Raw genomic sequence first — 14,891 nt, 5'->3', positions numbered from 1 at the left:
TTCCCAAAGCCCCAATGATTGTGGGGACCAATGAAGCATGTTTCATCCACAAGCTAGATGTGTCAATTGTCAGGTCTCTGTATTTCCTTAGTTTTTCTGATTTTTTATTTTCAACTCTGGCATTCTCTAGAATTGCAATGTCAATGATCCAGACATTTCTTCGTTCTGTTACTGCTACATCTGATGTGTTGTGTTCAAGGTGCCTATCATTTTATATCCAGGAACCTTACAAAATCTTTTCATTTTCTGTCACATTCTCTGTCTGATGTTCCCATGGGTTTTTGGAGGCTGGCAAGTTACGGTACATTTTTTTGCATAATGACCAGTGCACTATTTTTGCCACTCTGTCATGTCTAATATTGTGATCTGTTTGTGCAGTCTTTGGACATTCACAGATGAGATGTGACAGATGAGACATGAGCAGCGTTGACATTTGCTTTTTAGCATTAATTCCTTGGATCTTAGCATTCACCACGTTCATTTGGAGTGCTTGTTCTTGTGCAGCAAAATCAAGCCTTTGGTTTCTTTCTTAATGGTCCCCAGTTTTAGCCATACCTATGTTGATTTATGATCATGCTTTCCATCAATATTTCTCAGGTGTTGTCCATGTAGTGGTTTATTTTTCCAGTTGTTTAATTTATTTTCAAATTGTTGTTTCTTACATTGAGCCTTTGTTTCTGTTGTGTTCAAAATATTCTCGATTTTCACTGCCTTAAGTAATTTTTCTCTGCTTGTACTGATATAATCATTTAGACTTTTCCCCTCTCCTCTATTACCTACTGTATTTCCACTAATTCATGGCCTCCATTTTTTGTGGTATTATTATTATTGCACTTTTTCTTATGGAAGCCAAACGCAGTGAGTGTCTTTTTGCCTTTGCATGAAGTACTTCTTCTCATGTAACTCTTAGGCATCTTAGACAAGGAGAATAGGAAGTTGTCTTCTGCTTACTCTAGCCCTTGGCCCATCTACCCCAGTATTGTCAATTCTGATTGGAAATGTCTCCCCGTAGTTTTAAGCAGGATGCTTTCTGAGTCCTACCTGGGGATCCCTGCTGTTTCTAGGCGGTCTCCCATCTGAGCACTTCAAGGCTTCTACTTCTAATTTTCTAAATGAAATGAGAGGTGATGTGTCAAAAGTGATGTGGTGGTTTGAAATGAAGTATGGGGATGTCCTTCTTTTGGTGAAGTATAATTTCCCCTGTAAAGAACCTTGTGGTGCAGTGGTTAAACCACTGTACTGCAGCCAAAACTGCGCTCACGACCTGGGGTTCAATCCCAGGTAGCCGGATCAAGGTTGACTCAGCCTTCTGTCCTTCCGAGGTCAGTAAAATGAGTACCCAGCTTGCTGGTGGGGCAATGTGTAGTCTGCATAATTAACTTGTAAACCGCCCATATAGTGCTTGAAGCGCTATGGGGCCGTATATAAGCAGCATGCTTTGCTTTAATACTGGTATTTCAATAATGTTTTGAAAATTATGGTGTAATGGGTTTAATAAAACTTGTATTTATTCACAAATGAACCCATTTGCTGAGTATTTCAATGCTCTTTTACAGCTTTTGTCAGCAAGAGAAGTTGCCAATCACCTACCAGTCTTGTGTGATTACTAAGGACTGCCAAGTGTCAGAATGGTCTGACTGGAGCCCATGTTCCAAAGCCTGTTTTGATCTGACATCCCCTAAAGGAAATCGTACAAGAACGCGGGCCATAAAGCAATTTCCTATTGGCAGTGAAAACGAGTGTCCAGAGCTGGAAGAAGCTGAGCAGTGTGTATCTCAAGGAGATGGGGTAGCTCCATGTATCACGTAAGTATCAGTCTGTCTCTAAATCTCTGCCATTTTACAGGGTCATGTTATTCTGTCTGTACAAGAGTTGCTACATTGCCCCTCCTTCCTGTGTATCAGAGTAATGTGAGTCGCCCAAGGCTGTTTTTCAAATAAATAAATAATGGGAGGAGAAACCTTGCTTGAATTCCTCCCACGTAATTCTTAGCTGTTTATATTACCAAGTGCTGCAGGACATAGTAGTATTACAGCTTCTGTGTCATGAAAACAACTTTTACCAGGCCTTAATTTGGGTGGTATTTATTAGGAAATATATATTTTTTAAAATTTCTATTGGGACAATCTTAAGAGTTTAATACAGAATAAACAGCTTATCTGAGCCATCTGATATCATTTATTTAGGATGAAAGAAGCTAAATTAATAGGATGGATGGTCAGATAGATGTATGAATACATAGATGCTGGCAAGGAGGGAGTCAGAGAGAGAGAAATAAACAGTGAAATCACCCATTATTGAAAACAGTGACCCCTTTACAAGTGCATTCCAATAACTTTGGGGAGGAAAAAAATGATCCAGCTTGCTTTGAGGTCCAGAGCAGTCTCTTCTGCCTTGGTACCATTTTTCTTTCTCTTCCTCTCTATTAAAACCACTGGCTGGCTTGGCAGCAGTTTGAGAAATGCTCCTGCCACCATTTTCCCCCAGAATGCATCTTGAGACACTGTCATATAACTCAGTAAATGTCATAAAATCGAGTGAGCTGCTACCAAGAAGGCATTCACACTCCCCCTCCCCATTTATCTATTGTCTTCTAAAGAAAAAATGGATCCCTTTGTGTGTCACTTGTTTTCTGCCGCACAATCTGACAGAAAAGAGAATCTCATTATTATCACTATTGTTTTTGAGGACACCAAATATTCTGTCATTATATATGAGTAGCCTTTGTGAGTACAAGCATTCAAAGGGCAGATCCAGGTGTCGTATGTTAGCAATAATGGGGAAAGAACGGGTTTGTTAGCAGCGATTATATTTTTGAATGGAATTGGACTACCATGACATTATCATTATGCAGGCATCTAAAATACAACACCACGTACTCTAGATCAGTGGACCCCGTCCTTGGGCCTCCAGATGTTCTTGGACTGCAATTCCCAGAAGCCTTCACCACCACTTCTGCTAGCCAGGATTTCTGGGAGTTGAAGTCTAAAAACGTCTGGAGGCCCAAGGTTGGGGACTACTGCTCTAGATCAGTGGTTCTTAATCTTTGTTACTCGGATGTTTTTGAACTGCAACTCCCAGAAACCCCAGCCAGCACAGTTGGTGGTGAAGGCTTCTGGGAGTTGCAGTCCAAAACTCCTGAGTAACCCAAGGTTAAGAACCAGTGCTCTAGATGACTGGATTCCCAGTATTCCTGGACTGCCACTCCCAGAAGCCTTCACCACTGGCTGTGCTGGCAGGGGCTTCTGAGACTTGCAGTCTAAGAATGTGTGGGTCACACAAGGTTGGGAACCACTATCCTAGATGAAATCAGTCCAGAGTACTCAGCATTGTGTCTCTCATACAGCTGTTGGGAAGAAGGACATGAGGATGATACCTGCTTGCTCACATCACAGCAGCTCACCCAACAGTAAGAGAAGGCCCACAAATGAGAATCAACAGCTAGTTTTTATCCTATTGGATGCCAACAGTAACTAGCTTCAGGGACTAAATATGTCCTACATAACAAGAATGAAATCCTGATTGTTTTATATTGGGGAAGATCTCTGCCTTGTTCTCAAAGTCTTTGCAAGCTGATCTCCTTGTCAACTCATGGGTGATACAGATCTCTTTTGGGAGTGTACCAGTGTGCTTGTTAAACAAGGGCAGTATTTCCCGCAGAAAATCGCAGGCTTTGATGTACCCTGTGCACAGAGGGATGAAAGAGCCTGATCTATAGACAAGGCTGATAAATATTCCTTATGCATCTTGGTACCTTCAGCAACTGGTCAGTGGGGGTTGTGGAATCTAAACATAGCAATAAATAAACCAGCCCTGCTTAGAGCACACATTATGTGGGAGCTGGATATTTAGATCCAAGGGATTTCTTTAAATTCCAACTCCTAATTAAGATTAAATATGATTACATCAATATAAGGAACTGCCTGGACCTTCCCATCTTTTTTGCTTCTTTTTATCTGAATTGCTGTGGGATGAAACTAACAATCCACTGAAATCCACTGAAATTCTGTGCATCTATACAGAAGTAAGTCCCACTGTATTCAATAGGACTAAGTCCCAGGTAAGTATGGCTAGGGATAGCAGCTTCAAAGACACTGTTTTTTCAAATATTTTGATATGCATGTCTTTAATTCTGGTAGCTTTTTCTTGAGAGTCAGAGGAAAAGAAGCCCATTATTCTCCTTCTCCTATGGCCTGTAGTATTCCATTGATGCCCTCTGAAAGGATTTGTCGAATAGAATGTCTTGGGACATTTGTACAATTGACTGATATTTTAACTTAGTGTTACAGATCTTGTTTCTCTGTGTAATGGCTTGACTGGGAAGCTCACAGCTTCTCAGCGTTCATCACTGCTAATCAGAAGGGGCATACCAACCCAGAGAAACCATCATGTTTCCCAGAGAGCCATCCATCATTTTGACAAAACAAAAGAAGGAGGAGAGACAGAGGGAGGATGTTTAGGGGAGAAGTATTTAATAATAATACAATCTTTGAACTGAAGTGTTTAAAGATAGAAAGTGTAGTTATACAAAACAAACGTTGATATTCTATATGAACAGGATAGGGTTGACTCAAGACATTTGATAAAATAAGAAATTTCTCATTATCCCCACTTCCGAATCAAAATGCATGATACCCAAAGCCAACCAAGTTTTTTTCCTACATTTTGCAGAAAAATCGCACTGGATGCCACATGGCATGCACGTCTATTATCATCAACATTGCGCCAATTGTGGAAGTAGCTTGGCTAGCACTTCCCCACCTCTCTGCACAGCCAGCCACTCTGGCAAGAAGGCGGGCTGAAGAGTCTCCCTATTCAGCTGTTGAGCGGTCAGCTGTGCGGGGAGGTGGGGAAGCGCTGGCCAGGCTACTTCCGTGTTTGGCATGATGTTGACAATGAGAGAAGTGCGCACTGTGCGGCGACTCGTGAGTGGACCAGCTAGTTCTGTGTGGGAGGGAATAGACCTCCATGGCACCTGTGGTATTTGTATCTCCAGGAATACAGTGGTGCCTTGCTTAACGATTGCCCCGCTCAATGACAAAATCGCTTGACGATTAGGTTTTTGCGATCGCTTTTGCAATCACAAAACAATGTTTTAAATGGGGTTTTTTTTGCTTTACGACGATCAAAACAGCTGATAATTGGGTTTCAAAATGCTTAAAATGCTCCCCGCTGTGTTTTTGGACGGATTCCTCGCTTGAATAACTGCTCTTGAATATCTTTATTTTCATTGTATTGTTTATCTTCAGAATATGACCAAGGCAAGAAACATTAGGTGATGTTGGTTCTGATGTCAAATCAAATAATTTCATTGTGTGTTTAAGCAGCTAGTTTGTCAGCTGACAATTTATTTATTTATTTATTTATTTATTTATTTATTTATTTATTTATTTATTTATTTATTTATTTATTTATTTATTTATTTATTTATTTATTGCTTCAGGTATGGCTGGAGAACCACAGAGTGGACAGAGTGTCGCATTGACCCTTTGCTTAGCCAGCAGGACAAACGGCGAGGGAATCAAACTGCCCTCTGTGGAGGCGGCATCCAGACCCGGGAGGTATATTGTGTCCACGCTAATGAAAATCTCCTCTCCTATTTGAATACTCTCAAGGAAAAAGAAGGTATGTTATGAATCAGCAACATGCATTATTATTAAAGCTAAACCTTCTGCTTTTTGACTATGTAGTATATTTCTCATTTTTGTGGCATTCATGGAAAAATGATGTGACAAAGAAAATGAGATACCATTCAGTAAGTCCCTTGTTTAGATCTCAACTCTGCCATGAGCTCTCCATGTTGGCCTTAGGCAAACCACTTTGCCAGTCTCAGTTTTCCATCTACAAAATGCAGGATAATGACTTACCTCCTGGTTATTATAAGGATTTAAACTAGATAATGCATTGAAGAACTTTGGCCAGTTGAAAGTGCTCTGCTGATGTGAACCAGCGGTACTATTATCTTGGAATCAGGGGTGATTTCTCAACAGGAATTTAAGGTTTCATGACTCAGTGCTTAATAGTCACCTGCTTTGTGTGTGTGTGTGTGTGTGTGTGTGTGTGTGTGTGAGAGAGAGAGAGAGAGAGAGAGCTGCCCAGAGCAGACATTGCTCTCAGCACCTGCCACCTGGGATCTTTGAGCCAGAGATGCTGAGATCTAAGCATGGAAAATTAAACCGAACAACCATGCGCTGTGCCATTGGGCTCTCTTATTTGTTTGGTCTCAAGCAATGTAACCATGAATAAAGTTTTGGTATCCACTAGAGCACTGGTTCTTAACCTTGGGTTACTCAGGTGTTTTTGGACTGCAACTCCCAGAAGCCTTCACCACCAGCTGTCCTGACTGGGGTTTCTGGGATTTGCAGTTCAAAAGCATCCGAGTAACAAAGGTTAAGAACCACTGCACTAGTGGATCTGTGAGGCATCAGGGAACAAAAGTTTCAAATTCCAGGTGTCGCTGGGATCAATGGTATCATGATTTATATCACTGCCTGATGCACTGCAGCTTTGAATGCTCCCAATTCTTTTAAATTTTTGTGAGGAAAATGCTTTTTCGTTTCAATTAGTGTACATAGTTTTCAGTAGCTCCACCTCTGTTAATTCCAACCACTCAGTCTTTTATTGTATAACCTAAAACTCTCAAATGCCACCCTTTTCTTCCCATGTATCATTCTCTCACATTAACACATTTGATTCTCTTCTCGCTCTTTTTATACCATCCACAGTTTAGGTTGCATCTAAATTTTACTATACGTGATGAAACTGCCATGGAGAGACATGTTATGTCCAAGGGGGCTTTTTTAAAAAAAGATGGCTCTACCATTTGGCAAAAATAGGTGGGCTGGGTGTGGCAACAGGGTGATGGAGGACTACGTTTAACATGTGGTTTGGCTCATATCCCCAAGTTAGCCTGTTGACATCAAATGTAGTGAAAATATGTTGTCTGGTTACACTTGTTGCAGTCAGATGCAATGCTGTATTTCAATTTATCTTCAAATACTTGAAAAGTCGTCTAGACCCTAGAACCATGTAGGGTTTTAAGCCTGGTGAGGACAGGGTATGTACTTAAAACACATACCTAATGCCCCCTCCCCCAAAGTCAACTGGACCTGTGCACATGGCTGAAATCCTGTTGCATAGTTATGCCTGTGTAACTTAAAGTTGCACAAGCCATTGTAAAATTTGCACCAAGGCAAGAGGTCTTATTCAGAACCCAGTTCTCCAGACACAGTTGTGTGGTCAATTGGACAGCTGGTTGTGTGGCACTGCCCAGTCTGTGCACAGTTGATTGTGTGATCATATGCATGGTTAGTTGTGGAGTTAATTGCAGCAACAACAACAACAACAACAAAAAGTATAAGTATAAGTATAATAATAAGTATAATAAAAATAATAAAAATAATAATAATAGTTGAAAATAAAGAACTGGAAAAACTAACAAAGTACAGAGGCCTGGCAATTGAAACATCTCACCTCTAGAAGAAGCACATTTTAGTGGTCCCTGTAGTCATTGGGGCTTTGGGAACAATATCAAGAAATTTCACGCAGTACTATAAGCAGTTGCAGATCTCAGAAATCACACCATCTGAGCTACAGTATCAGGACCAGCATATGTTGTGTGTCATTATTTAACAGATACTTAGGTTTTGGTTAAAACTTGTATCTGTTATATAATACCAGTCAATGTTTTTATAATTTTGATTGACTGTGCCTGGAGTTTTTGAATAATAATAAACAAACAGCTGCAGAGCTGAAAGGAATCCTGTGGATCATTGAGTCCAGCCCCTATCAAGGAGGCACAGGAGGGAACTGGACTCTCAGCTTCTGGCTCTACAGCTAGAGATCTAAACCACGGAGCTATCCAGCACCTCTTCAGATCTTCACATTACATGCAGAAAGGTCTGGTTGACTTCTGGAGAGGGAGGGATGTTGGGAGTGGAACTTACTTTTATCTGTACATCCCCACTGTATTTAAAACCCCACGTGGTTTCCAAACAGGTCTTACATTGTTATTGAGATGAGAAATGTAAAATGACCACAGCCCCTTGACAACTTGTCCTTATGCAGTAATTCCACAACTGACTCAAAACGTTTTGTCACCTGTCAGAAAATACGAAATGAGAATTCTCCTGTCCTCCTGTGCTCCAAGTACAGAACCAGACTGGACTGGCAGTTGAGTGTTACTTCAGCACTGGCAGTGGTGTAGGGTCCTCCATGACACCCGAGGGCAGCAGGCTAGTTTAGGGAGTGCAGGGCAGGCTATGTGGCACAGCCAGCCCTGTCTTTCAAGAAATGGAAATGGCCAGAGGACTCTGGAGCAATGGCGTGGGCTGCAGCTGCCCACGGGCAACTGCTGCCTGAGGCAATTGCCTCACTCTGCCTGGTTGTAAGTCTGGCACCAACAGGTCCCATAAATTTCAATGTGGAGAGAGAATGTTTCTGCAGTTTTGAAACAGTGCAAGTGAAGTAATCATATGATCTAATACAACGGTACATCCTGACATTAAAATGATTAACAAAACACAGATAGTAGTAAATTTCTCTGGCCCACACTTCAGAATGACCTGAAAAACCTGCAGTATGTTCCACCATTAGGCTGTTCCTATTGATCTTAACAAAAATAAATATGCAGCTACATACTCCAGGAACAGAGGTGTTCTTGACTTGTTTTACTTTAAGGTACATAATTGATTAGAAAATTATGTGTGATGCACAGAAGCGTAACTTGGGAAGACAATTGGCTGACTGCCAATTTCATTCTAGTCATATGGAACAAAGAAGTGTGGTTCTTGCTAAATCTGCCATGTGTGATGCATACGGTCTATCCAATAATGAAGGAATTACATAATTTGCTTAACACATAGTCCGCCTATCCTGTTGCCCAGATGTGGAGCTGAAAGACAATCAAGGAAGTGTACCTCTGCTCCAGCAGCCTCAGGTCCTGTGCCTCTTCTTGCACTGCTATTGAGACTGGCCATGCAACGGGTTGTGTGATAGGAAGCCTGCCAGAGCAGCGGAAGATATGTTTATATGATTTCCCTTCTGCTTTGTATTCATGCAGTAAGAGGTTCGCCAGAACACTTAAGAACCTAAAACCTTTGGTCACTGACTGGGAAAAAATGGAAACGTTTGTGCCACTAAAACAGATGACAATAACTCTTATCCAAATAAGTCTATTGGGGAATCAGAATTGCAATAATTTGTGTTGTCTTTATATGTATATATAAAACTCCCTATGAAATTCCGCATGCATAACTTCATAGTAGCCAAGTGAAATAGGATTTGAGCAGCCTATGCTTCCCCCTCCCCCAAGTGTGATAGTTAAAGTCAAGCCTATTGGGCATTTAATCTCTGTAGACACCAAGAAGCAGACTGAAATATAACCAATTATTGGACGCATTCACAGAGGAACACTTTATTTCCCTAGTGCTTCAAGTAATAAAAAGAGAAAGACTGCATTTTACAAATATGTTGGGAGCACGAAGCCATCACATGATAGAGTTATAGTAGGATTCATATGGATTATGAGAAGGAGAAATGGTACTTCTGTAAATAGGTGGCGGAAAAATTGGGGAGTGGCAATAATAAAAAAGGAAAACCTAGCACCACGGCCACCAGGAATCCCATCCTCACAGCATAAACTCTATTTCAAAGCAGCTAATCCCATTTTCAGCTGAATTAGAACCTTCCGTTCTTTTGTATTCATGGCAGTCTTTATCCGTGTTATTTCAGAAAGTCAGTCACAGAGCACATCGAAGGCTAGTGCTGCACCACTTCTATCCATCACATTTGAAATAACAGGTATGTAATTGAGGCCTTAAACTTGCAGTTACCATGAAACAAGTCTAGGGATTCACTCTCCTTTTGAGAGAGCTGTATAGGGCACATACAGGTTAACAAAACCCTGTGGCTTCTCAACCTGTAGACTTTCACTTCTAAAAGTTCAAAGTGTTAAAAAGAATGATAAAAAAGGCATAATAATTACACTTCAGTACTGATGGACCAATGTGGATAAATTAGGAGTTCCTGTCTCATATTCTTTTGTGACTACATTTAGTAGTGCACTGAGACCAATGACTGCTGTGCTTTATTTCTTGCACCCTAGAAACTATTCTTACTCAACGCTTCCTACTATTTAAAAACCCGAATTCAGGAGGCAAGGGAACACTTTCAAGTGGTTGTTCTTTGGTTCCTAGAGCAAAGGAGTTGTGTTGCAGGTGAAAATCCTGTCTTTATTCAGGTAGTTCCTGTTATCAGATGTGCATTTGCTGTTACAGTTTGATTCCTCCCTTATCTGTTAAGGCAGTTGTTTCCCTTCCTATAATATCAGATTCAAGCAGGCGAGCCCTACTGTTAGGCAGTGTGGAGTGGCTGCTTCAAGCAACACCAGTTGAGACTTGGTTGCAAGTTGCTGAAAGAGAAAACTGTACATGACTTCCCATTGCATGCCCTAAGCTAGGTTGCTGCCTTCAGGCAGAGTAGAAGATACTGTCCCACTACCAGTGTTTTGAAGAAGGAGTCAATTGTCAGTCTTGTGATCATTTGTACCTGAAATGGAAGTGAGAACCAGCTTGGTGCTTGCCTCAGGCAGTAAAACATTTTAGGCTGACTTTGGGCAAGAAGGCACATCGCAGAGATGGGGACTCAAGTTGTGGGAATTGCTGTCAAGTTGGACTTAAAGTGACCCAACTTGGACTCAAGTCGAGATTTTTTTTTCAATGACTCAGACTCAACTTGATACTCAGAACTCACCCATCCTTCTTTTTTTTCTGGGCAAAAAACCCCCCTTGTTTTTAATAGGGACTTGGGCTTGGGGCTTCGTATCAAAGACTTGGACTCAAACTTGGGACGTGGACCTAAAGACTTGCCAAAATCCTTGGCTCTTAGTGATGTACGATGACAAAGAGTTTCAGCAAAGCTTCATTCTGTGAAAACCAATGAAATATGACTACAGTGGAATGGACTGTGTCAGGGAGTGGAGGACCTTCCTTGATCAGTGTTTTTAAACAAGTGACATGGCCCACCTGTCAAGAGGTGCTTTAGCTGTCAATTTCCTGCTTTAGCAGATGGTTGGACTTGATCAGCCTTGAGGTCCTTTCTAGCTCAATAGTTTTATGATTATATATATATATATATATATATATATTAATCTCTCTCTCCATCCCTCAGCATCCAAACCCGTGGACTGGAAACTGTGCACAGGCCCTACTCCTAGCACAACTCAATTGTGTCATATCCCGTGTCCCATAGAGTGTGAGGTATCAGCCTGGTCAGCCTGGGGGCCATGTACATTTGAAAGCTGTGATGACCAACAAGCCAAAAAGGGTAGGTACATTTCCTATTTTTTAAAATAGACAATTATTTTTACTATATGCTTAACTAAAGGAATTTAATGTTTTGAGCGATCAGTGGAGTGAACAGATTAAGTTGAGACTTCTGAAGAACAGTGGGTACTTCTTTTTAATGTAGCCAGGGTTGATTGTGAGTGTGCCTTTGACCATCATATACATAGAAATGTTCTTCTAGTCTCCCAGAGTCTTGGGGGCAGGTAGAATTCACACCTTACAAGGTCTACAATGTAGCCCTTTTGCAACATTGTCCTTTAATGCTTCCTCCAAATTTCAGCTGCCAGTCATGTATAGTATTTTTTTAAAAAAAGCAGACAAAAAACACCTGGGGCAAAATGTGACGGTTCAAGATTAACCTCAGGCTGATTGGACACAAATACGGGATGCTCAGTTTTTTGGAAAACCGAACTAGGGTTTATTGGAACATCAAATAAAGAAGTATCAACATTAAACTTGTCATTGTTCTTTTCTCTCGTCGCCAACGGGTCAAACGAGGGTGTCCATAAATCTTGTAAAAAAGGGGTTGTAACTTGGATCATACCAGGGTCCTTTAGAGAAAGGAGTAGTCTCACCCTGGTCCTTAGTGTCAATGTCCACCTCAATCAGGGGTAATGTCTCTTCATCTCCCCTCTCATGATCGGAGAGGTCGGTTCCCTCTGCATAGGGGTCCCAAGGTCTGGTAAATACCTCCTCCGGCGAGCCTCCTCCAGATGCCATGCTCTTCTTTGCTGTTCCTCCCTCTCCACTGCTTCCTTCTCTTCCCTCAAGCATCTCTGCCACTCTCTGGCTTCGGATTCCCCCCAATAAGACGGTTTAGGAGGCAAACCCCTTCTTCGCCTGTAATCAGCCTCCTCTCGAGGCACTCTTACTTTTTCACATCTCCCTGTCCAAGGATCCTCGACCCATATTAATTCCCAATCCCCGGTATGTTGTCTCGTTCCCCTTTTATATCCCCATGTCCCGCCTCTACCAACGGTTGCTCCTTCACCCTTGTTCCCGCCTTTTCTAGTCCTGTCTGAGTGGCCACCGACAGTCTCATCAAACCCTGTTCCAAGTCACAGGTGTCTATTCCCTGGTGCCTGACCACGACGCGGGGAGCTGTAGATTCCGTTTGGGTCTCCTTTTCTTTCTTAAAGGAGGACGACACTCCGGCGAGCACTTCTATAGCCTCGCCTCGGGTCTCACACAAAAGTTTTCCCTACAAATTTTTACCACTGGGTACTTTTTTGTCTCAGCCGATGCTTTGGAAGCTATGCATACATATAAAAAGGGGCTTCCATGTTATTTTTCAATGAACCATGATGATGGGTAGCAGAAGTGATGTGCTCTGGTTATAATTCAGTTGGCGTTCAGGATTGAGGGTCATTGGAATTCTGTTGGATTAAAGAAATTTGAGAAATGTTTGTCTGCTTGGGTGTTTTTGTATTTATCTTTTTAAAGTTTTTTCTCTATTATTTCTCTTCATTTTGGTTGTGCTTTTCTGTTTGAAAAAATTAATAATTTTTATATAAAAATTTTAAAAATGTGAAAAGAAATGGAAAAAGTGTTAATCCAATTCTAACCCTAACTCTTGCCCTCTTGATGACCCTCAATACACTGGAATTCCCATGAAGTTCAGAAAAAAAATTATTTTAATCCATGTGGATTAATGTTAAAGAGGAGTTGTATGGCTCAACAACACTGGAAGTTTTGAAGACTTTAGACTAAAATGTATCCTGCATCCCATTATACAGACAAAAAAAGCAGAAAAAAACTTTGTAGAATATATGTCCTCCAGCCATAGTTTATGTCAGAATTTAAACAGTATTGTTGGCTCTTGAGACCATGTTGTTGCTGACTGCACAGTTTCAAATACAGTGGGGTCTCTACTTAAGAACGTCCCTACTTAAGAACAATCCAACTTAAGAACAGCTCCATTTGCTAAATTTAGCTTCTACTTGAGAACAGAAATCCAAGATAAGAACAGGAAAAAAAAACTTTCCTGCTCTTTTTTTAACCTTAGGTCATCTTAGGTTAAAAAAAAATTCTCCCCCTAGTGGTAGAGTACATATTAACCAGCTTTGCATTAGTTCCTATGGGAACTAATGCTTCAATGTACGAACGCACCTCTACATAACAAAAAACAGCCAGAACGGATTAAATGGTTTTCAGTGCATTCCTATGGGAAATGCAGATTCAACTTAAGAACGTTTCAACTTAAGAACACCATTCCAAAACGGATTAAGTTCTTAAGTAGAGGTTCCACTGTAGTTTCTATGGACGGAAAAGAGCAGATACGGATTAAATGGTTTTCAATGCATTCCTACGGGAAATGCAGATTCAACATAAGAACTTTTCAACTTGAGAACCACCTTCCAATATGGATTAAGTTCTTAAGTAGAGACCCCACTATAGTGGGACATATACACTACTGGTAGTGGTGATACTTTTTGCTGTTACAGAACGAAATGTTTCAGCTTTGTAAAGATGTCTACCTCTCTAAATAATACTTTAAATGTGACTTGTTAGATGCCATTGACGCTATGGTTCTCAGTGTTAATTTTGATTCCCCCCCCCCCGTGAATTATATCACATAAACCTAATCTTGAGTTAATCTAGTCTTTTTGCATTGGTATTCAGTATATTTTGTTAAGCTTGTTAATTTTTTGTTTGTTTTTGCAGGGGGTGGGGTGGGTGGGTAGTATAGCCACTCATGTTGCTTGGTTTTGCTTTGTGGACTGTATGATTGCATGATTGCCTATATCAGTCCTTTGGAGCAGTTGAGGGGTGAGCTATCCTGATCACATTAAAGGAGACATCTTCAGTGGGGCAAGTGTGATTATTTGGCATTATTTCCTTCAGGCTAATATTCCTAGGGTTGACAAACCTGTAAATAATATTTTTTTAAAATATTATTAGTATATCTCTACTTCATAGAGTCATAGAATAATCGAGTTGGAAGGGGCCTGATACAGCCATCGCGTCCAACCCCTTGCTCAGTGCAGGAATCCAAATCAAAGCAGATCTGACAGATGTTTGTCCAATTTTCTCTTGAATGCCTCCAGCACTGGCTCACTCTCCACCTCTTGAGGTAATTGGTTCCATTGCTGTACTACTGTAATAGCTGTGACATTTTTCCTGATATTCAGCCAGAAACTGGCTTACTTTAGCTTGTGCCCATTATCCTGTATCTTGCTCTCTGAGATGATAGAGAACAGATCTTGCCCGTCTATATGAATAGTTTTCAAATATTTGAAAAATGCTATTATCTCTCCCCTCAGTTTGCTCTTCTCAAGGCTAAACATGCCCAGTTCTTTCAGTCTTTCCTTGGTTTTTAACCCCCAATCATCCTTATTGCCCTCCTCTTCCAGTGGCAACTCAGAGTAGCCGTGTCTTTTCATTTCAGAGCTGAGGAGACCACTTATGTCTCACCTTACTTTGTAGGCCGGCAGAGGTATTTTTGCCAACAAGTGTTCTGAACTGAAGGAGACTCCCCCTGCACCACTGCCTGTGCTTTTATCTTCTGAATTTTCTTTGGTTATCTTGACTTTCCTCAGCAGCTTT

General features: G+C 41.1%; 1 protein-coding gene across 8 annotated transcripts in view; it reads left to right on the top strand.

Moving 5' to 3' along the window:
* Window positions 1-14,891, top strand: part of THSD7A (thrombospondin type 1 domain containing 7A) — a 349,546-nt gene that overhangs the window by 192,268 nt on the left and 142,387 nt on the right. For 6 of the 8 annotated variants that reach the window (XM_073003242.2, XM_073003240.2, XM_073003241.2 and 3 more), the window contains 4 exons: window positions 1,557-1,805; window positions 5,444-5,625; window positions 9,733-9,801; window positions 11,170-11,325. In XM_073003242.2, the coding sequence (XP_072859343.2) occupies window positions 1,557-1,805; window positions 5,444-5,625; window positions 9,733-9,801; window positions 11,170-11,325 (656 nt within the window). The remainder of the gene's footprint in view (window positions 1-1,556; window positions 1,806-5,443; window positions 5,626-9,732; window positions 9,802-11,169; window positions 11,326-14,891) is intronic. The other 2 variants (XM_078377154.1, XM_073003239.2) reach the window with 1 other exon arrangement.

This window comes from Pogona vitticeps, chromosome 6, assembly GCF_051106095.1.
Source record: "Pogona vitticeps strain Pit_001003342236 chromosome 6, PviZW2.1, whole genome shotgun sequence".
Lineage (NCBI taxonomy): Eukaryota > Metazoa > Chordata > Lepidosauria > Squamata > Agamidae > Pogona > Pogona vitticeps.
Note: the sequence above shows the minus strand (reverse complement) of the source record. Positions and strands in the feature narration are given on the sequence as shown.